General features: G+C 42.1%; 1 protein-coding gene across 4 annotated transcripts in view; it reads right to left on the bottom strand.

The window, feature by feature from the left end:
* Positions 1 to 639: 639 nt before the first annotated feature.
* Positions 640 to 25,419, bottom strand: part of FAAP20 (FA core complex associated protein 20) — a 210,722-nt gene continuing 185,942 nt past the window's right edge. For all 4 annotated transcript variants that reach the window (XM_077250097.1, XM_077250095.1, XM_077250096.1 and 1 more), the window contains 3 exons: positions 11,315 to 11,462; positions 1,005 to 1,690; positions 640 to 877 (listed from right to left, as the gene is read on the bottom strand). In XM_077250097.1, coding sequence (XP_077106212.1) covers positions 805 to 877; positions 1,005 to 1,690; positions 11,315 to 11,462 — 907 coding nt within the window. In that variant the 3' untranslated portion in view covers positions 640 to 804. The remainder of the gene's footprint in view (positions 878 to 1,004; positions 1,691 to 11,314; positions 11,463 to 25,419) is intronic.

Here is a 25,419-nt window from a genome sequence, read left to right as displayed (position 1 = left end):
GCTGCTATATACTACGTGGGCAGTGTTATATACTGTGTGGGCTGTGTTATATACTGCGTGGGCTGTGTTATATACTGCGTGGGCTGTGTTATATACTACGTGGCTGTGTTATAGACTGCGTGCCTGCTATATACTACATGGCTCCTATATACTACGTGGCCTGTGCTATATACTATGTGGCTGCTATATACATACATACATACATACATATGCTAGAATACCCAATGCTTTAGAATCTGGCCACTATCTAGTAACCTCATAAAGGGACAGTGGTCAGAATTGTAAAAATTGGCCCGGTCATTAACGTGCAAACCACCCTTGGGGGTAAAGGGGTTAAAGAACAGCAAGTTGTGAAAAAAAGTACTGAAACATTGAATAGTTGGACATGTGCATTCAAAAGTTTGCAGAAGGTTACAATAAGTTCACCTGAAAAAGTTAGAGTGAATTTTAGGTTCATCCTGAAATTTTGGCCTAGAGTCAAATATCCCCAACTTTTTGTGAGCAGTGTATTACAAAAGCAATAATTGTGTGGGTACACCCGCAAGGACATCTACCTTTCCTTGGATGGCCAATGGAAAAGATCTTTATGGAGAGGAGGCTGAGCATGCATCTTGCTACTCCATACAAATCTACAGGAGGTATGGAAATAATTAAGTGCACCCATTTTATTATACATAAATCCACACCTTATTTTACCTTACTTTGTCGTAAATTCATAAACAAAACAATACGAAAGTACATGGAAACAGTGCGAAGGTCCATCAATAACATCTATTGAATTATTTGGTTAGTCCACATTGCTAATCACCACACGACATCAACAGTTGTTTCCGACAAGCACTGAGCCAGATGGCTGTCCATATCAAGCTGTGAAAACCTGGAGAGAAAGAAAATGCAGTCTTATTATTTATTGTAAGCATTTATAGTATATTAACAATGTGACAGTACAATAAAGGGTTCTTGAAGGTTGTGGTAAAAGTTATTTTACTGTATGTTGTACTTACTGTTTTGGAAACTGCATCAAACATATGGGGCACTTGTCAAATGAACTTGTGTCATCTGATGCTTTCTTTGCGCTATCTTTTTTTGTATTCTCTTTGCTACTACCCTCTGAAGTCTCTTCATCTACCAATAAAACATCATTAAAGTGGGGATTTGCCTCTGTTTTAGGTTCCCGTGATATCTTGTTACTTTTCAGTGAAGTTACTGTAGTCCATAAATTAATATTTGTTTTTTGGGATGTCTGTTGTGGCTCCTTGTTACGCTTTGTGGAACTTTTTTGTGATGTATGTGGATATGGGATATTCTTTGAAGAACCTTTTAGTAATGTCCGTGGCTTAGTAGCATTTTCTTTAGCACTTTTTTGTGACATAGGTGGCAGCATGACACAGTTTGTTGAAGCATTTTGTGGTGTGGGCAGTTCTTGGGTATTTCTTTCCCCACTATAGAGTGGTAATCCGATTTGCTCATTCAGCAAAACTGTAGGTTTTCTTAAAGTAGAAATTTGTTTTTGTATAATTGTATTGGGTGAGGACTTGTTAATGTGCTCAACACTTCCTTCAATCTCTTGTAAACAAGGCTTTTCTGCATTATTAGTAGTAATGAAAGTAGGAAATGCAACCCATTCAAAGATCTTGTTGCCAACTTTAAACACTTCGGTGTTGATCATCTCCTTTTCCTTCCTGCCCATCTAAAGTTGATATTTAAATATAAAAAAAAGTTATAGGACACAAGCTAGATAATGGGACTGAATGAACAGAGGCACAAATATATACCATACACTGATGCAAGTGATAATTGCACCCACCATCTATATTCTATATTTATTTGCCTGACTTGAAATGCAATTATGCTGCTGATTGATGACAATTATGCATTAAAGGGGTTGTCCACTACTAGGACAACACCTTCTTGAACTACCGTACCGTACCGAACTACCATGCCGGCGCCGCTCCAGCACTCGTGGTTCCGGAGCTCTGGTGCGGTGGAATGACATGTGGTGCCAGGCGCCTAATCTAATTAATGCTGGTGTCCCTGCTTCCGCCTTTGTACGGATTGAATATGAACATGAAGAGGAAGCCAGGGCTGCAACTAAACCATGACTTCCTCTTCATGTTCAACCCATATAAAGTCAGAGACAGTGATGCCAGCGCTGATTGGGCCCCGGGTACAACACCGCACCAGAGCTCCGGGACCGCGAGTGCTGACAACGCTGGAACGGCGCCAGCACGGGAGACGAGTATAGGTTTGTTTTTTTTTTATCGGGGTCAACCATTTAGTTCAAGAACGGGTTGTCCTAATAGTAAAATTGTAAAAATATTTTTTAAATATCGCAAAATAAAAAAAGAAAAAATATTAATCCAATAAATACATTTATGAAAGAAAAAAAAATTATATACACACACAGGTGCTTCTCACAAAGTTAGAATATCAAAAAGTTAATTTATTTCAGTTCTTCAATACAAAAAGTGAAACTCCTATATCATATAGAGTCATTACACACAGAGTGATCTATTTCACGTGTTTATTTCTGTTCATGCTGATTATTATGGCTTACAGCCAATGAAAACTCAAAAGTCATTATCTCAGAAAATTAAAATAAACACCTGCAAAGGCTTCCTAAGAATTTATAAAGGTCCCTTTGTCTGTTTCAGTAGACTCCACAATCATGGGGAAGACTGCTGACTTGACAGTTTTATTTTCATGGTTCAACATTATTAACTTCTGTGAAGTATAATATGTCACGAGAAAATCTCAGAATCAGAGGGATCTGTTGAAGCGTTAAAGAGTTATAACCACAATTTGCATATTTCCCAGAGGAGCATTGTGGCTTAAAAGTCTCCTCACCTCGGCATGCTTGACATGACCCTCTGAAGAAGAAACATTACCCCTTGGATCCCAATCAGACGCCTCTTATCCAACCAAACCACATCTCACACCTTGCACTGATGATGGGCAGTACACTGAAACACCGCATCTGCAAATTGAAAATTTAGTTTTTTCCTAAGTCATGTGACTATTAGGATTGCTACTTCCTATAGGTGGCACTAGAGTTCTAGTCCTCTTCCTCTCTGAAGAGACAATTTGCAATAACCACATAAAGGGACACTGGTCAGAATTGTAAAATTTGGCCTGATCAGGAAGGTGAAAACAGGCTTTGGGGTGAAGGGGTTAATATGTAGTAAGAGACTAAGCTTAACCCTTTAGTTTTAGTAGATTTTCCTCCTTTTAGCAGATTAAAGGCAATCTGTCACCTCATTTTGCCGCTATAAACTGCGGCCACCGCAATTAGGGGCATTCTGTAATGCTGAAGATAAGCCCTCAAAGTAACCTGAAAGATAAGAAAAACAAGTTAGATAATACTCACCCAGGGGCGGTCCCGGTTCGGGTCCGATGGGCGTTGCAGGTCTGGGTTGGGCACCTCCCATCTCCATGCCAGGACGTCCTCTTCCTTGCTTCTGTCGTGACTCCTGCGCAGGCGTACTGATTTGCCCTGTTGAGGGCAGAGCAAAGTACTGCAATGCGCAGACGCCGGGAAAGGTCAGAGAGGCCCAGCGCCTGCGCACTGCAGTACTTTATGCTACCCTCAACAGGGCAAATCAGTACGCCTGCGCAGGAGCCATGACAGAAGCAAGGAAGAAGACGTCATCGCATGAAGATGGGAAGCGCCGGACCGAACCGGGACCGCCCCTGGGTGAGTATAATCTAACTTGGTTTTCTCATCTTTCAGTTTACATCGGGGGCTTAATGGCGATGGCTGCAGTTTATAGCGGCAAAATGAGGTGATAAGATTCCCTTTAATGCTTTGGAAGCAGCTTTATCTTCCTCCTTCATCTGGGTTGCATAATACACATGGAAAACTTATTACATATATGTTATATACAATGCAAAGTTCAGGCTCCAGGTTGAAGGGTAGGTAATTTGCTTTTCACCAATTTACTGCTCTTTAGGATGCATTGGTGAGACGCCTCACCATTTGGTAGATGAATTTACGAAAAGAAAAGGTGAATCGATTTTCCCACTGTATTCAATGGACTCGTGACTGTACAAAGTGATAAAGCAGGCAAATTAATGAGTCCACCCTAGGCCTAGCTCTATGTACAAAGAGGGGCCATATATTATGAACAAGCAGGAAAGGAAGACAAAAAAATGATATTTAAAGGAGCTAAAAAAATATAGATTTATGGCAAGGTGATAGGACCGCTTTAAATGTTATGAAAGAAACAAGTTTATTTCACAAGAATAAATCAGTGCTGTAAAATGGTAAAAGGTCAACAGATGGTAACTTTCAATTCTTTACAAGTATTCTGTATTCCACCCAAAAAAAATTGAGGCAGTGCTTTTTTTTTTTTTTACATAAACGACCTGTAACCATAGTAACAGTAAAAAGAGACATTACCCTAATCGGTGAAGCAAAATTCAACAAGAGGGTGCATTTCCTGACACAGGGCAACTCTGCAAAATTCACATTTGTGCCAATACAGCTGGAGAGCATTTAGCACCATATAAATTGTTATTTAACTACAGTATTTTGGGAAACAGGATTTTTATTTGCAATCTACTGTAGCCAAAGTGGAAAAAAATAGACATTGCCAGTTTAAGTAACGAAGGTTTTCAATAGAAAAGCTACATAATCTGTTCAAGCAATAACCCAGGTCTGAGCGTGCTTGTCATCCGCAAAGTAAAAATCTCTGTGTAGATGTGTTTAATACATCATTACAATCTAATCTGATACCTATTGATCGCTGAACTGCCAATGACCTTCAACGTACGGCCTTTAATTGATCACTACAGCAATTGTCTAAGAAAGGTGACATTTTATATCCTGGTTATCATTTTCCACTAGCAATATCTGGACAGACCCGTAACACAAGGAAATACACAAGTAAATCAAATGTATTTTTTTATGGATAAAAACACACTGTTGCTAGTGTCTTCATGGGACACACTTGGTTTGCTCCCCAGTATTCATCACACTAGCGTGTTAAAAACAGTATTATTCTGGTTCCATAATTAGGCTGCAAGTGTGGGGTTCCTGAGACACCCATTTCTATGGATGTCTATATGGACCAGTACTCACACAAATTGATTTCATCAGACAGCTTGACTCGACTGCAGAAGGCATGTATGAAGATTGTAGAAGAAAATTTAATTTCAAGCTGAATTCTTGTAGTTATGCATAATTACAGTAGGTAAAAAAGACTATTCTGAACAAGAGGTATATAAAGAATATCCTCACACGAATATAGATGACAAAGCCTGGCACAGGAGTAAGAAGGGTGGGGTTAGTGATATCCGAGCCGAGGAGACAGACAGGGGGAGAGACAGGACAAATCTCTTAAAGGCAAACCTGACTGCATAGCAGTGAAACAGCAATAATACAATACTGTGATTATCAAGTAGTGGGACATGACAAGTATAATATACTGTATATAGTACCATATGAATGCTATCTTATTTAGACATCCATTTATACATCTTAATACTAAACATCAAGACTACATTTTAGAATACAAACTGGGATCACACGTGGCTAATGCCCAGGTCAGTAACGCTTCAGATTAAAACGTAGATTAAATGTTACCTAACTAATGAAAGAATTTGGTCCCGAAACATACCAACTATTGTAACTATTCTCCAAGTAGGCCTAGTGGCCGTGCCTGAATAGAATTGCTTTATGGGAAAGTGATGCAAATATCTTCCTACAATCGTAAAACAAAATATAAAACCTTAAACTACTATTTTACAAGGTAGGAATACATTTGACACTTGAACAGGTTGATGAAGCACTGTCAACTAAGGACAGGCATAAGCAAACATATTTACATCTATTTATGCAGAAAAGCTTGCCATACACATAATATAATTATCAAAGGTATGTTTGTTCTGCAGAAAGCCATCTCTCCCGACTCCCTCATACAAAGTAGCACATGTATTTTCAAAAGGGAGACAGGAGAACGTTGATGCTAGGTCTGGCTTTCTCTCCTGAAAACATAAGGATCAGGCTCTGAAATTTTAACCATCTCTCAAGAGATAGTTGTGGGGGCTCCCATACACATAAGATGGTCAACAAAGACTGCTAAAATGAGCAAGTTCAGACAACTATCATCTAATGTGTATGGAAGCATTAACCCCTTAGTAATGGAGCTAATTTGACCTTAATTTTTTAAATGTAACCAGTCACTTTATGTGGTAATAATTCTGGAACGCTTCAACATATCCCAGTGATTCTAAAATTGTTTTTTCATGAAATCATGTACGTCATGTTAGTGGTAGGTTTTGGTAGATATGATTTGCATATATTTATGAAAATATTGAAAATTTGACAAAAACATCTGAAAATTTAGCAATTTTCAAACTTTACATTTTATGCCCTTAAATCATATAGTTAGAACACACAAAATAATTAATAAATAACATTTCCTACATGTCTATATTATGCTACGTTCACATTTGCGTTGTGCAGCGCAGCGTCGGGTGCAGCTGCGGCGACGCATGCGTCATGCGCCCCTATATTTAACATGGGGGCGCATGGACATGCCTTGTCTTGCGTTTTTAGACGCTTGCGTCTTTTTTGACGCAAGCGTCAGGGCGCAGAGGACGCAGCAAGTTGCATTTTTTTGGCATCCAAAAACACAACGCATGCGTCGCAAAACGCAGCGTTATGCATGCGTTTTGCATGCGTTGTGCCGCCGACGCTGCGCTGCACAACGCAAATGTGAACGTAGCATTACATCTGAATATTTTTTTAAACAATTTTTTTGTTAGAACGTTAGAAGGGTTAAAAGTTGATCAGAAATTTCTCATTTTTGCAACAAAAGTTATAAAACCATTTTTTTTTTTTTAAGGACCACATCACATTTGAAATGACTTTGGGAGGCCTATGACAGAAAATACCCAAAAGTGACAACATCCTAAAAACTGCACCCGGGTCATTCCATATCAAGTGATCCAAATATGAATATTTTTTTTACCTGACGTCTTTAGATTTTTGTTATTTTTTGTTTTTATGAAGTACAACTTTAGTTAATTACAAATTAAAAGTTTAGAATTTTTTTCTTCATCAGTCAATTTTTTACAGATTTTTAAAGTTTTAAAAAAGTGCGGATTTTGGCCTGGTATGGCTTTACATTTTTAATCATATCTCGGGCTAGAATTAAGATATAGTGGTGGGAGAGGCATCATTTTTCTCAGAACGGTACCGGCTTTCATTTGATATGTCACAAGACTGTTTCTTTATATTTTGTTTTGGAGAAATCAAATTAAACATTTTGATGTGCAATTCTGAAAAAAACGTATGTTTTAAAATTGTGAAAACATGCATGTGTGTTACTTGTGTCCTTGTTTATATTTGTACAGGGATTCAACTTGGGATCTATCACATTTGTATTTTTTTTTTAAGCCTTGAATCATGTGATTTTATGTTTGTGTGAGTTTCTTCCCTTTTTCTTTTCAAATTACAACTTATTGCATTCAACATTTATATGTAACAATAAAGAAACCAAAAAAATAAATACCAAAGTGCCAGAATAAATACATCTTAATCATCATAACACAACTTGCTCAGCATTTTCAACCTGAAAGCATTGAACAAGCCAAAAGAAAAAACGTGATCACATCCTCAAGTGTGATTTTCTAAATACAGTCTCATCCTAATTATATGTTAAAAACAAGATTAAAAGAACCAATAGTTTTACCACCTATTTATACATGGAACAATTTTTTTCTACTATATCACTAAACATGTCATTTCTGAAGTGTTTAAGAAGAATAGTCCAGTAGTTAAATCCTCGTACTATAAAATATGAACTAATCAAACAATTAATAGTAGGTTTTTACACTGGGCTTCTATCATCAGTGTGTCCCCTTCTAGTGGGTGAAGTGTCATCTTGTCCATAAGCGCTCACTAGCAATGGCCGTTTCCTTCTGTGTCAGAGTATGTGCGGCTGTCATGGTGCTCGACTCCACCTGAGTTATATCTGATTTTTGTTCACTTTTACAATGTCTGATTTTCTTGGATACACAAAGGATGGCTCTGGACCAGAAGGTGCAGAAAAGTCACTTCTATGTCTAAATTTTCACAATCTTTGGAGAGTCCAGTAGCCGTCAGCGATCAAATTCACAGGTCACATAACCAGTTATGTCATCCATAGCCGATCTTGTGCCGCCTTCTACCACTTCATGGACGTCACTGTCTTTATTTCCACTACATGGGATGACAGTGTGGTATTGCTGAGTCCCTGTGATGGGTTCTGCTTCCTGTAACCAATATAACAAACTCCTCCTCCCCCCGTAGTCCAGGTTTGTACAATACATGAACTGGATGTTAAGAATATTTTTCTCCTTCCATTTGAGGAGTTGCCTGGGTGTTCAGATTTGGTGTGAATATGGCCTCTGGAGGCTGGAGCTGCCGGCCTGTCATCTGCTCTGCAGTCACTGTCTACCCCTGTTCAATCTCAGGTTGGGCCCTAACAAAGCTTCTCCTCTGTCCTCTCCTGCTTCTAAGCTCTAACATAATAAAATAATACAGGAATATCTAACAATCATGGATTATTAGGTAAATATGGACCCCACACTTCTACACCACAGGCTGAACAGACCTGAAATCAAGATTTTTGAACTGACACTGTAATAGTTTTATTTTTTAAAATATGATCCCATCACGATCCCAGCTTGTATTTTGGTACAGATGTGGCTAGGACCATAACAGGCACATGTGCAGTTTTTGAAATTTTTTAATTAAACGTTTTTTTCGGAAATGTATTTTAAAGTTTTGCGCTTGCGTTCGCATAGATACTCTTGTGACATATCTGGTGAAAGCCTGGACAGTTCTGAGTAGAATGGTGTTTATTTTGTTTCTCTATCTCTTTTCTAGAGTTATGGGGAGAAATGTAAAGGCAGACAACACCGAAATTCGCACTTTTTCCGAACTTTGAAAATCAATAAAAAATAAAAAAAAAATCTAGATTTTTTTTTCTTCATATTTTGCATTCTCTGACACACTATTACCAAATAACAAAATCTCAAAAGAATTAAAAATATAGTGGTAAAAATCATTGGTTCACTTGACATGGAATGGAACACCCTTCAAAACCATATTCAAGAAATGTATTAACCCTTTAAGTGGTTCACAGGAATTAATGGAATGTGGAAGGGAAAAAAAATTCAGAAAGTTTACTATAGCCCCAATTTTTTAACTTTCACAAGGAAAACAGGAGGAAATGAACCCCAAAATTTGTTGTACTATTTATCCTGTGTACACCAATACCCCATATGTGGTCAAAAACTACTTTTAAGGCACAATGCACAGCTCAGAAGGGAAGAAGTGCCATATTGGAGTTCAGATTGGAATGGTTTGAGGGTGCCATGTCACATTGGCAGAGCCCCTGAGATGTCAGAACAAAAGAAACCCCCCCATAAATGACGTCAAACTACAACTCTCAATGAATTAACCTAAGGGTGCAGTGGAGCATGTTGACACCACATGTGCCTCACAGACATTTATACCATTGGGCGGTGAAGAAAGAATACCGTATATACTCGAGAATAAGCCGACCCGAGTATAAGCCAATACCCCTAATTTTGCCGCAAAAAACTGGGAAAACTTACAGACTCGAGTATAAGCCTAGGGAGGGAAATTCAGCAGCTACTGGTAAATTTCAAAAATAAAAATAGATACCAATAAAAGTAAAATTAATTGAGACATCAGTAGGTTAAGTGTTTTTGAATATTCATTGAATCAGGAGCCCCATATAATTCATGATGGGCCCCATAAGATGCTCCATATTAAAATATGCCCCATATAATGCTCCATAAAGTTCATGATGGACCCCATAAGATGCTTCATATTAAAATATGCCCCATATAATGCTGCATAAAAGGTTAATGAAGATGCTCCATAGAATATTATGCCCCATATAATGCTGCACAAAGGTTGCTGGCCGCATAAGATGCTCCATGGAATACTATGCCCCATATGCTGCTCCACAAAGGTTGATGGCCTCATAAGATGCTCCATAGAATATTATGCCCCATATAATGCTGCACAAAGGTTGATGGCCGCATAAGATGCTCCATAGAATATTATGCCCCATATAATGCTGCACAAAGGTTGATGGCCGCATAAGATGCTCCATGGAATACTATGCCCCATATGCTGCTCCACAAAGGTTGATGGCCTCATAAGATGCTCCATAAAATATTATGCCCCATATAATGCTGCACAAAGGTTGATGGCCTCATAAGATGCTCCATAGAATATTATGCCCCATATAATGCTGCACAAAGGTTGATGGCCTCATAAGATGCTCCATAGAATATTATGCCCCATATAATGCTGCATAAAGGTTGATGGCCCCATAAGATGCTCCATAGAATATTATGCCCCATATAATGCTGCACAAAGGTTGATGGCCCCATAAGATGCTGCATAGAATATTATGCCACATATAATGCTGCATAAAGGTTGATGGCCCCATAAGATGCTGCATAGAATATTATACCACATATAATGCTGCACAAAGGTTGATGGCCCCATAAGATGCTGCATAGAATATTATCCCCCATATAATGCTGCACAAAGGTTGATGGCCCCATAAGATGCTCCATAGAATATTATAGAAACTTGATTCCAGCTCACCCAGTTGCTCTCTGCTCATCCACCTGGGGCTCAGACACCGGCTTCACACCAAAATAGAAAAAATTGGAGTCCGGCTCGACAGGACTGGATTTTCCTTTTCTTTTTCAAAAGAAATTATAGGGCATACAAAAGAAAAACGGACATGGTCGACATGACCCAGTCGACATGTTTCGACTGCACTAGGCAGTCTTACTCATGACAACAAAAAAAAAGAAAACTGCAGGTGAAGACAGGTGTTTTCCAAAAATGGAAAACCACTTTTAATGTTTTAGTATGTAGCTTGCATACTTAATTTTCCCACAAATTTAGGAATGTTTTGAAATTTTAATTATTCAAGTATCATAATGTAATAACCATTAACCCCTATTTACAATTTTACTACAGTTAATTTGATATTATTTCACTTGAATCAAACATGAAGGAGACTGAATAGGATTAGTGATGAGGAAAAATAAGGGTCGAAATAGGAAGCAGTTACTGACATAGCAGGTCAGAGCTTTACAGACCATTTATTAACCTGAAGATGTCAGCTACACACTATACAACTTCCGACTTTTAGAAAGTGAATGGAGCATGGGAAATATATAGACTGGAGCTGCAAAGGCATAATTTCATGGTATAGGAAATAGATTAGAAGTAATATATCGTAAACATCTTCAAAATATTTTACTGCACCTTGAGATTGGATACTGGCAGACTAGGCACAGCATGCCAGCCCATGCTACGGAGGTCGGGATACGCGCTGCTCACAACCTGCTTCCATATTTGTTCAGCAGCGGTTAATTCGATTTCGTCAAACCAGGAACCAGTGAAGTCCTGTCTCCTAAAAGAAATCAAATGCAACAACTCGTGAGCACGAGCAGAAAGGGCTCACACCAAGTGCCACTTCTGTCAAATCAAATCAGCTAATACTGCAACTGCTGGAGATGGGTAATGTCAGGAGAGACCAAAGGATGCTTCTTAAATTTCAAGTATTACAGACCTAAAGCATTAGTCTGGAACACTGACATTTTTTAAAAAAACATTCTCAGAGATAGTTAGAATAATTAACCCTGTTCACTTGTATAAAGATGTAGCTACATAAAAACATACATTATTACAGTATGACTAAAGTAAGGCTATGTGCACACGATGCAGATTTGGTGCAGAATTTTCTGCACAAAATCTGCATCTTCTGGCAGAAAACGCACCTGCGTTTTTTATGCGTTTTTAGTGCGTTTTTTGCAGTGCAGTTTTGGTGCAGTTTTTTAGTGCGTTTTTAGTGCGTTTTTTATGCTGATTTGTCAGCTTTTATAAAGCTAAATAAAGAGATTAAAAAAAAATAAAAAATTACGTGATGTCATTTCCTAGTCCAACCTCTTCTCAATCTCCATTTTGGAAAGCCATAACCACTTTCTGACAGGCCTTACCATGAGTGCTGGTAATGAAGAACACAGGGAAGAAAGTAGCCCACCGCATACTGAACAGCATGTTACTTCTGTGCGGATACGCAGGCCACAACGCCTCCAGATGATTGGGGTTTTACTGGAGTATCTGAACCAGCAAAGATTGCAGGTAAGGCTAGGTTCACATTAGCATTGTGCGGCGCAGCGTCGGGCGCTGCAGTGGTGACGCATGCGTCATGCGCCCCTATATTTAACATGGGGGCGCATGGACATGTGTTGCGTTGCGTTTTGTGACGCTTGCGTCTTTTTTGGCGTTTTTTCGCATGCGTTTTGACGCGTTTTCGGCAACGCATGCGTTTTAGGACGCGTGCGTTCATTTGCAGAAATGCAACCTGTAGTAATTTCTAGCGGCGTTTTTTTGCCGCAAAAAAACGCATGTGTTTATTTGCGGCAAAAAAATGCATTGCTGTCTATGTAAACGCATGCGTTTTTAAGCACATGCGTTTGTTTGCGTTAAAAACGCATGCGTTTTTATAGAAAAAAAAAAACAGAAAACAAACTGAAAAGCCACCCACTACCATCAAGGTGATAAAGGGATCCAAACCCTAACCCTACCCCTAACCTCACCCCTAACCGTTTAATGAACATTTTCTGACATAGTGCCGCGTATTTCAGTCACGTTTAATGAATATTTTCTGAGTCATAGTGCCACGATATTTAAGTGCCACGTATTTAAGTGCCAAGCATTTAAGTGCCACGTATTTAAGTGCCACGATATTTCGGTGCCACGTATATAAGTGCCACGTATTTAAGTGCCACATATTTAAGTGCCACGTATTTAAGTGCCACGCATTTAAGTGCCACGTATTTAAGTGCCACGATATTTCGGTGCCACGTATTTAAGTGCCACGTATTTAACCCCTTCATGACCTTGCCGTTTTTTGCAATTCTGACCAGTGTCCCTTTATGAGGTAATAACTCAGGAACGCTTCAACGGATCCTAGCGATTCTGAGATTGTTTTTTCGTGACATATTGGGCTTCATGTTAGTGGTAAATTTAGGTCGATAATTTCTGAGTTTATTTGTGAAAAAAACGGAAATTTGGCAAAAATTTTGAAAATTTTGCAATTTTCACATTTTGAATTTTTATTCTGTTAAACCAGAGAGTTATGTGACACAAAATAGTTAATAAATAACATTTCCCACATGTCTACTTTACATCAGCACAATTTTGGAAACAAATTTTTTTTTTTGCTAGGAAGTTATAAGGGTTAAAATTTGACCAGTGATTTCTCATTTTTACAACAAAATTTACAAAACCATTTTTTTTAGGGACCACCTCACATTTGAAGTCAGTTTGAGGGTTCTATATGGCTGAAAATACCCAAAAGTGACACCATTCTAAAAACTGCACCCCTCAAGGTGCTCAAAACCACATTCAAGAAGTTTATTAACCCTTCAGGTGTTTCACAGCAGCAGAAGCAACATGGAAGGAAAAAATGAACATTTAACTTTTTAGTCACAAAAATGATCTTTTAGCAACAATTTTTTATTTTCCCAAGGGTAAAAGGAGAAACTGGACCACGGACGTTGTTGTCCAATTTGTCCTGAGTACGCTGATACCTCATATGTGGGGGTAAACCACTGTTTGGGCGCACGGCAGGGCTCGGAAGGGAAGGAGCGCCATTTGACTTTTTGAATGAAAAATTGGCTCCAATCTTTAGCGGACACCATGTCGCGTTTGGAGAGCCCCCGTGTGCCTAAACATTGGAGCTCCCCCACAAGTGACCACATTTTGGAAACTAGACCCCCCAAGGAACTTATCTAGAAGCATAGTGAGCACTTTAAACCCCCAGGTGCTTCACAAATTGATCCGTAAAAATTAAAAAGTACTTTTTTTTCACAAAAAAATTGTTTTAGCCTCAATTTTTTCATTTTCACATGGGCAACAGGATAAAATAGATCCTAAATTTTGTTGGGCAATTTCTCCTGAGTACACCAATACCTCACATGTGGGATAAACCACTGTTTGGGCACATGGTAAGGCTCGGAAGGGAAGGAGCGCCATTTGACTTTTTGAATGAAAAATTATCTCCATCGTTAGCGGACACCATGTCGCGTTTGGAAAGCCCCTGTGTGCCTAAACATTGGAGCTCCTCCACAAGTGACCCCATTTTGGAAACTAGACCCCCCAAGGAACTCATCTAGAGGCATAGTGAGCACTTTAAACCCCCAGGTGCTTCACAAATTGATCCGCAAAAATGAAAAAGTACTTTTTTTTCACACAAAATTTCTTTTAGCCTCAATTCTTTCATTTTCACATGGGCAACAGGATAAAATGGATCCTAAAATTTGTTGGGCAATTTCTCCTGAGTATGCCGATACCTCATATGTGGGGGTAAACCACTGTTTGGGTGCACGGCAAGGCTCGGAAAGGGGAGGCGTGCCATTTGACTTTTTGAATGGAAAATTAGCTCCAATCGTTAGCGGACACCATGTCGCGTTTGGAGAGCCCCTGTGTGCCTAAACATTGGAGCTCCCCTACAAGTGACCCCATTTTGGAAACTAGACCCCCCAAGGAACTTATCTAGATGCACAGTGAGCACTTATAACCCCCAGGTGCTTCACAGAAGTTTATAACGCAGAGCCGTGAAAATAAAAAAATAATTTTTCTTTCCTCAAAAATGATTTTTAGCCCAGAATTTTTTATTTTCCCAAGGGTAATAGGAGAAATTGGACCCCAAATGTTGTTGTCCAGTTTGTCCTGAGTACGATGATACCCCATATGTGGGGGTAAACCACTGTTTGGGCGCATGGCAGGGCTCGGAAGGGAAGGCACGCCATTTGGCTTTTTGAATGGAAAATTAGCTCCAATCATTAGCGGACACCATGTCGCGTTTGGAGAGCCCCTGTGTGCCTAAACATTGGAGCTCCCGCACAAGTGACCCCATTTTGGAAACTAGACCTCCCAAGGAACTAATCTAGATGTGTGGTGAGCACTTTGAACCCCCAAGTGCTTCACAGAAGTTTATAACGCAGAGCCATGAAAATAAAAAATAATTTTTCTTTTCTCAAAAATGATTTTTTAGCCCACAATTTTTTTATTTTTGCAAGAGTAACAGGAGAAATTGGACCCCAAACGTTGTTGTCCAGTTTCTCCTGAGTACGCTGATACCCCATATGTGGGGGTAAACCACTGTTTTGGCACACGTCGGGGTTCGGAAGGGAAGTAGTGACGTTTTGAAATGCAGACTTTGATGGAATGCTCTGCGGGCATCAGGTTGCGTTTGCAGAGTCCCTGATGTGCCTAAACAGTAGGAACTCCCCACAAGTGACTCCATTTTGGAAACTAGACCCCCAAGGGAACTTATCTAGATGTGTGGTGAGCACTTTGAACCCCCAAGTGCTTCACAGAAGTTTATAACGCAGAGCCGTGAAAATGATAAATGTGTTTCCTTTCCTCAAAAATATTTTTTTTAGCCCAGAATTTTTTATTTTTGCAAGAGTAACAGGAGAAATTGGACCCCAAAAGTTGTTGTCCAGTTTCTCCTGAGTACGCTGATACCCCATACGTGGGGGTAAACCACTGTTTGGGCACATGCCGGGGCTCGGAAGGGAAGTAGTGACGTTTTGGAATGCAGACTTTGATGGAATGGTCTGCGGGCATCATGTTACGTTTGCAGAGCCCCTGATATGCCTAAACAGTAGAAACCCCCCACAAGTGACCCCATTTTGGAAACTAGACCCCCCAAGGAACTTATCTAGATGTGTGGTGAGCACGTTCAACCCCCAAGTGCTTCACAGAAGTTTACAACGCAGAGCCGTGAAAATAAAAAATCATTTTTCTTTCCTCAAAAAAGATGTTTTAGCAAGCAATTTTTTATTTTCACAAGGGTAACAGGAGAATTTGGACCCCAATATTTGTTGCCCAGTTTGTTGTGAGTACGCTGATACCCCATATGTGGGGGTAAACCACTGTTTGGGCACACGTCAGGGCTCGGAAGGGAAGTAGTGACATTTGAAATGCAGACTTTGATGGAATGGTCTGCGGGCGTCACATTGCATTTGCAGAGCCCCTGATGTGCCTAAACAGTAGAAACACCCCACAAGTGACCCCATTTTGGAAACTAGACCCCCGAAGGAACTTATCTAGATGTGTGGTGAGCACTTTCAACCCCCAAGTGCTTCACAGAAGTTTATAACGCAGAGCCGTGAAAATAAAAAATAATTGTTCTTTCCTCAAAAATTATGTTTTAGCAAGTAATTTTTTATTTTTGCAAGGGTAACAGGAGAAATTGGACCCCAACAGTTGTTGCCCAGTTTGTCCTGAGTACGCTGGTACCCCAAATGTGGGGGTAAACCAGTTTGGGCGCACGTTGGGGCTTGGAAGGGCGGGAGCACCATTTGACTTTTTGAACGCAAGATTGGCTGGAATCAATGGTGGCGCCATGTTGCGTTTGGAGACCCCTGATGTGCCTAAACAGTGGAAACCCCTCAATTCTAACTTCAACACTAACCCCAACACACCCCTAATCCTAATCCCAACTGTAGCCATAACCCTAATCACAACCCTGACCCCAACACACCCCTAACCACAACCCTAACCGCAACACACCCGTAACCCTAATTCCAACCCTAATCCTAACCCTAATCCCAACCGTAACCCTAATCCCAACCCTAACCACAACTGTAACCCCAACACACCCCTAACCCTATCCGTAACCCTAACCACAAGCCTAATCTTAACCCTATTTCAAACCCTAGCCCTAATTCCAACCCTAACCCTAAGGCTATGTGCCCACGTTGCGGATTCGTGTGAGATTTTTCCGCACGATTTTTGAAAAATCTGCAGGTAAAAGGCACTGCGTTTTACCTGCGGATTTACAGCAGATTTCCAGTGTTTTTTTGTGCGGATTTCACCTGCGGATTCCTATTGAGGAACAGGTGTAAAACGCTGCGGAATCCGCACAAAGAATTGACATGCTGCGGAAAATACAATGCAGCGTTTCTGCACGGAATTTTCCGCACCATGGGCACAGCGGATTTGGTTTTCCTTAGGTGTACATGGTACTGTAAACCTGATGGAAAACTGCTTCGAATTCGCAGCGGCCAATCCGCTGCGGATCCGCTGCGGATCCGCGGCCAATCCGCTGCCGATCCGCTGCGGATCCGCGGCCGATCCGCTGCGGATCCGCGGCCGATCCCCTGCGGATCCGCTGCCGATCCGCGGCCGATCCGCTGCGGATCCGCGGCCGATCCGCTCTGTGTGCACATGCCATAACCCTACCCCTAACCCTACCCCTAACCCTACCCCTAACCCTACCCCTAGTTCTAACCCTAGTTCTAACCCTAACCCTAGTGGAAAAAGAAAAAAAAATATTTTCTTTATTTTATTATTGTCCCTACCTATGGGGGTGATAAAGGGGGGGGGGTTTATTTATTATTTTTTTATTTTGATCGCTGTGATAGAACCTACCACAGCGATCAAAATGTACTTGTAATGAATCTGCCGGCCGGCATATTCGGCGGGCGCACTGAGCATGCGCCCGCCATTTTGGAAGATGGCGGCGCCCAGCGAGGAGACGGACCGACACCGGGAGCCTCGGTAAGTATAAGGGGGGGAGATCGGGGCACGGGGGGGCGTCGGAGCACCGGGGGGTGACATAGGAGCAGGGGGGGAGCGGGCAGGAGGACGGGGGAGCGGAGCACAGGACGGAGGGGACCGGACCCCATAACGGAGCACTGGGGGAGCGATCGGTGGGGTGGGGTGGGGTGGGGGGTCACTTCAGGTTTTCCAGCCATGGCCGATGGTATTGCAGCATCAGCCATGGCTGGATTGTAATATTTCACCAGTTTTTTAGGTGAAATATTACAAATCGCTCTGATTGGCAGTTTCACTTTCAACAGCCAATCAGAGCGATCGTAGCCACGGGGGGGGTGAAGCCACCCCCCCTGGGCTGAAGTACCACTCCCCCTCTCCCTGCAGATCGGGTAAAATAGGAGTTAACCCCTTCACCCGATCTGCAGGGACGCGATCATTCCATGACGCCACATAGGCGTCATGGGTCGGGAAGGGGTTAAGTGCCACGTATTTAAGTGCCACGCATTTAAGTGCCACGTATTTAAGTGCCACGTATTTAAGTGCCAAGATATTTTGGTGCCACGTATATAAGTGCCACGTATTTAAGTGCCACATATATAAGCGCCACGATATTTCGGTGCCACGATATTTCGGTGCCACGTATTTCAGTGCCACGTATTTCAGTCACGTTTAGGATTAGGGTTGATATTCATAGCCTAGAGAGGGGCCATGGATATTGCCCCCCCCCAGCTACAACTACCAGTCCGCAGCCGCCCCAGAAATGGCGCATCTCTAAGATGCGCCAAATCTGGCGCTTAGCCTCTCTCTTCCCACTCCCGTGTAGCGGTGGGATATGGGGTAATAAGGGGTTAACGTCACCGTGACATTGTAAGGTGACGTTAACCCCAGTTAATAATGGAGAGGCGTCTATAAGACGCCTATCCATTATTAACCCCTAAAAAAAATTGGCGTAGGCTCCCGCCCAATTTTCATGTCCAGAAAGGGAAAGCCAGCGACTGCAGGCTGCTAATTTGTAGCCAGGGAAGGGGTTAATCTTCCCAGGCTATGAATATCAGCCCACAGCTGTCTGCGTGGCCTTACTGGCTATTAAAATAGGAGGACCCCAGAAAAAAAATGACATAGGGTCCCCCTATATTTTATAGCCAGAAAGGCTACGCAGACAGCTGCGGGATGATATTCATAGCCTAGAGAGGGGCCATGGATATTGCCCCCCCCCGGCTACAACTACCAGCCCGCAGCCGCCCCAGAAATGACGCATCTCTAAGATGCGCCAAATCTGGCGCTTAGCCTCTCTCTTCCCACTCCCGTGTAGCGGTGGGTTATGGGGTAATGAAGGGGTTAACGTCACCTTGACATTGTAAGGTGACGTTAACCCCAGTTAATAATGGAGAGGCGTCTAAAAGAGCCACCTTGTGCAGCAGTAATGCTGCATTCTAACAAGGTGGCTCTTTTAGTTTGTGGTGCAGTTATAGCCAAAATAAAGCGTTTTATAATTTCGCCAAAATACCTGTCTTTAGCCCTGGAGGCAGGTCTTAACCCCTCTGCTGCAACCGCCACACTGCCGTCACTCAAATCTTCTTCGGCGCCGGGCGCCGCCCCCTCCGCGCTGTTTTCCACTCAAATCCGGCACCTGCGCTGTTTAGTACTGGCTGGGGCAGGCGCAGTGAGCTCTGGCAGTCTGACCTCACATGCAGTCTTGCAAACTGCGCTTGTGCGGCAATCCAGCTTGTGAATCCCAGCCCCGCACTGTGCATAATGCATAACACACTGTGGGGCTGGGATTCACAAGCTGGGTGGCCGCACAGGCACAGTCTGCAAGACTGCATGTGAGGTCAGACGGCCAGAGCTCACTGCGCCTGCCCCAGCCAGTACTAAACAGCGCAGGCGCCGGATTTGAGTGGAAAACAGAGCGGAGGGGGCAGCGCCCGGCGCCGAAGACTTGAGTGACGGCAGTGTGGCTGTTGCAGCAGAGGGGTTAAGACCTGCCTCCAGGGCTAAAGACAGGTATTTTAGCGAAATTATAAAACGCCTATATTTTGGCTGTAACTGCACCACAAACTAAAAGAGCCACCTTGTTAGAATGCAGCATTACTGCTGCACAAGGTGGCTCTTTTAGTTTATAACGGCTGGAGGAGGTGACAGTGTCCCTTTAAGGGTATGTGCACACGTTGCAGATTTGCCTGTGGAATTTTCTGCACAGATTCTTCCTCTCTTGGCAGAAAACGCAGTTGAAAATCCCCACGGATTTGATGCGTTTTTTTATGTAGATTTTCATGCATATTTGTATGCGTTTTTGTAAGCTAAATAAAGATATATTATTTAACCAAAAAAAAAGAACTGTGATGTCATTTCTTGTCCAACCTCTTAATTTACATACTCCATTGAAGAATGTTTACACACATAGATAGATAATAGATATATTGATAGATAATAGAGAGATAGATAGACAGATAGATAACACCAAGCCTGGTGTTTAGTAATGAACATAATAAAATAGTACATAAAGAGTTAAATAAAGACACACACACAAAATTTGTGATAGGGTATGTTTCCACGGTCCGGATATGCAACGCTTTGAATGCAGCAGATACCCGCTCCATCCAAAGTGCTGCCGGCTTTTGTCCTATACATTGGATGAATCACCGAACAAAAAGACACTATTTAACGATAAAGTAAATGACACCATAAAACTTAATATTTACTTATTATTAATAAAAGACTTTATAAACACCATACACGACCTAAAAACATTAATGGCTGCAAACACAGATACAGGGTGCACCGTCTCCCTAAAGGGCTCACTATCTGTGCCCTACCTTGCTGCAGAGGTTGGCACCCTATTTTCCTTCGCAATGGCGCCCCTGCTCAACGTAGGCTTGCCCCAACTTTCCCTAATAAACCCTATCGTGTGGAAAGATAGTACAAGACGGCATTCAGCAGACCATACATTACAGACAGTAAAATTGTATACTGGGCAAAAAAATGTTCAAAAAAGTGTGTTTTTGGTATTCCACACTCAATATGAATATATTGCACACATAGATATGGAATATAAATACACTCTTATGGCCTGTGCAATAAGTGCATAGATAAATTAACACTTAAAAAAATTGCACATAAGTACCGGCCTTAGCTATATCAGAGTAGCCTATACCCCTGCTCTGAACCTAAATACACTCTACCTGTCTGCGGGGGTTGGCACCCTATAGACCTGCGCAATGGCGCCCCCGCTCTAGTCGACTGTCCCTACTGCACCCTGTAATCTTGTAAACTAGGTGCAAACATATGCTTAATAGCACAGAAAGGGAAGGCAGGATAAAGTGCAAACAACAGTGCAAACATATGCTTAATAGCAGCGAAAGGGGAGGCAAGATAAAGTGCAAACACCAGTGCAAAACTATTAAATGCCCAGTAACCTTACATAAACAAATACCAGCTCATATAGACAAATATATACAATGTTCTAAACAGATGTAAGTATGTTCAACTCTCGACGCGTTTCCCCTATGTAGGTTCATCAGGAGACATACTAATATTTTAGTCAGATATCAAAGCATGGAAACTTATCTGACTGTAATCAGGGGATGATTTTCTAGAGCGATCCGCCCTCTAATTGCAGTGGGGAACGATGTCCATCCAACACCTGCCAGACTGTGTCAGCCTTGTAGTAAGTGCGTTTGTAATACTACTTATACCTTCATCTAGCTCCCGTCCCACGCCAGAAATTGATGTTTCCGGGTAGCGTTCAATTTACCGCCAATCCGGCGGTGAAGCGCATAATGCGCTCCATACATCGCATGCGTAATAACCCTGGCCAGATACTACTTCCGGGTGACACTTCAGTGTAACGGTGGGACGCAAGGAGCGCTTCACATCACGCATGCGCAGTACACCAATCGCGCACGCGCATTACTGCCTCCCTGTTAGACTTTTAGCTTATAAGGTAAAGCGCCGTATATTCACTTTCTCAACTGCGCTAAGTCCCGCCTTTTACTATACGCAAACCTTTACAATGTATAGGCAGAAATTGAAGGTACTTTCCATTACTATATATATATTAGCCTCTTACTAAAAAAATTTTTTTCTTTTTTCATCCATATCCATATACATTGGATGGGTGATATTTATCTTGTGGAGACGGAGCGTCTGTGCAAGATAAATAGACATGCTGTGGTCTATAAAGACGCGCCGCATGTGCGTATACGCAGGTCTGCAACCTGCATCTTTGAACACATAGTGGAGATGGGATTTCATAAAATCCCCTCCACTGTGCTGTAACATCTGGACGCTGCGGCTGTACGCAGCGTCCAATCTGTAGCGTTTCCTGACCGTGGAAACATACCTTAAGGCCCGGGGTCACACTTACAAGAAACTCGCGTGAGCCTCTTGCATCAATTCCCGGCACTGCCGTCAGCACTTGGACTGCAGCATTCAGCTGAATAGAAATACATGTAGCCGCACACTCCGGGCTGATATTGATAGCCTAGGAAGGGGTCGTGGATATTGGCCCCCTCTTGGCTAAAAACATCAGCACTCAGCCGCCCCAGAAAAGGGGCATCTCTAAGATGCGCCAATTCCGACACTTAGCCTCACTGTTCTCACTTGCCCTGTAGCGGTGGCAAGTGGGGCAATAGTTGGGGGTTGAGGTCACCTTTATATTGTAACAACAAGACACCTATCCATTACTAATCCTATAGTTGTATTGTAAATAAAGACAGAGCCAGAATAAAGTGTTTTAAAGAAATAAAACACCTCACAGTTTGCCATAATTATTATACAGCTAATCCATGTGACGCCCTCGATCTCCTGCAAAAAAAAAAAAAATAACAAACCAACACAAATACTCTCTGTTCCGATGTAATCCATTTAATAACAAGTGTCCCATGACAATCTCCTTTGTAGAGCTGTCACATCAGGAGATGTGACCATTCTACAGGGGCTCCAATGACACAATGACCGGAGATAATACTCCCGCAGTGTATCATCGGAGTCCGTGCTCTCACTTTATGGCACTACAGCTGCATGGGAATTTTCTCACGCAGCGGTGCTGCAAGTGACCAGACAAACTCCAGTAACCTCTAGGCCACGGAGTGATACAGTGCAGGAGGATACCTCCTGTGACTGTACACCGGAGCCCCTGTAGAGCGGTCACATCCCCCGATGTGACAGCTCTACACGGGAGATCGTTGTGGGACACTCGTTATTAAATGGACTACGACGGAACAGGGTGTATACTGTTGATTTATTTTTTTTGCAGGCGATCAAGGGCGTCGGGATTAGCTATTGGCAAGTATGTACTGTATGTGTATATGTGGTTTTGTTGTTTTTTTTACACTTGAACACAGTAGCCGGATGATGGGATTTCTATCCCATCATCGGCTAATGCTGTCACTGTTCTATGTGACAGCAGACCTAGCCGGATGGGACTGGTAGTCCCATCGGACAATGCCTACCTACACACACACACCCGCAAACAGACACATACATCTTCTCCGCACACACGCTCTTCCTTCTTCCTTTCTGCAGCGTTTTTCGCACACACATCCGCAGCAAAACAGCAAATCTTTTTACAGCTGCGGTTTTGCTGTGCAAAAAGAATTGACATGCTGTGGAAAATAAAACGCTGCGAATCCGCAGCATGTACACACCAATTCTGGATTTCCCAATGACTAACATTGGTTGTGCACTACACTGCAGATTTTATGCAATTCCGAGAGTCCAAAAACGCTGGGGATCCGCAGCAAAATCCACGACATGTGCACATAGCCTAAAAGTCAATATCGCCTCTTTAAAGGGCATAGCCACACGACTTGGTATAAGAAGCCAAAGCAGAAACCGCATTTGCAGATACTTGTTTCAGGGTGTTTGCCCCTGATTTGGCTGGGTGAGAGACCTCTGACAAGGGGGTCTAAGGAGTAAAGTTTCTTCATGTGGGGAGCGCCATCTCGGCATAGGAAGTCTTAACAGTTATGCAGTGCTCCCTGAGAATGTCAAGATATAAGTATATGTGCAGGAAATATAATACAACTTACTACTAAGCCCTCTAGACCCTGTATTGAAGAGAATTCTACCTGAGAGACCCATGGTAGTGGCCAAAAGAACTAAAAACTTACGTGACATTTTGGTGCATAGTCTATACAATCCAGGGAGAGGTTTGATTTCTATTGACTGCACTGACCCTGGTTTTTATCCCTGTGGTTTGTGCAAGGCTTGTGGTAATTATACTAAAGCCAAGACTTTCTCTAATTTCAATGGTACCAGAACATTCACTATCAGGAAACGAATTACGTGTGCCTCTCGTGGCGTGATTTACCATGCCACCTGTCCGTGCAAGAAGGTGTATATAGGGCTGACCAAACGCGAATTGAAAATCCGGATGCGTGAACACTGTAGGGATATAATGAGTGCAAAAACAGTACAGGAAGAATCAACCCTAAAAACTATACCAAGGCACTTTAAACAATACCATCAGTGCAATCCGCATGGCCTGAGGGTGAAAGGCATTGATTTGGTATCATTGGGAATTAGAGGGGGTAATATGAGGAAATTGCTTGCACAAATAGAGAGTCGGTGGATTTATCGGTTGGGTACGATGGCGCCACAGGGCCTTAACGAAAGTTTTGGATTTGGGGCATTCTTATAAGAAAGTGACATCCGTCTCCTTGCATATATGAAGTTTTTTATGGGGGGTTCCTTTATTTGGTTATGTACCGACATTATTTTTTATCTTTTAGAACTACATTTTTGCGGTCTCGGTTGCCAGGGTCCTCATCATGTTGACTCAATTATTCCCCTGACAGTTCCATGGAAGAACTTTTACTCAAGAAGAAAAGTCTCAAACAGTGACCCTGCATGATCTATTGGCACTTGCTGAATGTTATATATATACTGTTTTGGGGGGTATATGTATTCCATGTGAACTGTGGGTCGGGGATTTCATCTATAAGTGCCCGAGCATGTACTTGTTTGGTATATTTGATTAATATGCATTAATGTATGTGTATGTTTTAGGTTTAACTGTTGGTATTCTGCTTGCACATATTGTTTTGTCCATAATATAGTGTTTTATCTATTTTGGCATTCATGTCACATACTTTTCTCATTTTTTATGCACTTAGAGTAGAAATGAGAAATAACAACAGGAAAAATAACAAGGGGTTTATCACTGTCTAGATATTCGTTGCTTAATGTTTATAGTTATGTCAGTTCACGTTTGATATGGACGGATATTGCAGTATTGCTAACTGCTATATTATATGCACGTTGCACTTTACCCCAGTTTTTCTGTAAATTACGTCCAGCACATTTGCACTTTATCCTTGTTGATCTTATGTACACGATTCCTGGGTGTTTTCATACCATAGCAGGGTGGTGCGCATGCGCTGCTTGGATCGCTCCGGAGCTCCCTGCTCTGGTCTCGTATGATGATGTCTGACTTCCGCCCTGCGTACGCTGGGCGGAATGCGGGCGTCTCATTGACCGGAGTTCGGGTGTTCCTGATTGGAGACAGACCAAGCACCGGATGCGCCGTTATACCCTGGCAATGTGTTCCACGCTATGGGTACTTAGTTACTGTTGTCAACCATGCCTATCGTTGATTGGCTCCCGGGCATTTAAATAGACCGCCTACCTCCCTAGCTAGACACGCCCCCGGAAGAAGAACAGGCGAAACGCGCGTCGGGGTGGGACGTTCATCCAGGCTTAGGCACGCCACCGGTAATATATTTATACTTATTCATGCACTTTGATCTCCGCTTCTATAAGGCTCTGGTTAGATCTGGAATTTGTGAGAG

Source organism: Ranitomeya variabilis, chromosome 4 (assembly GCF_051348905.1).
Source record: "Ranitomeya variabilis isolate aRanVar5 chromosome 4, aRanVar5.hap1, whole genome shotgun sequence".
NCBI lineage: Eukaryota > Metazoa > Chordata > Amphibia > Anura > Dendrobatidae > Ranitomeya > Ranitomeya variabilis.
Note: the sequence above shows the minus strand (reverse complement) of the source record. Positions and strands in the feature narration are given on the sequence as shown.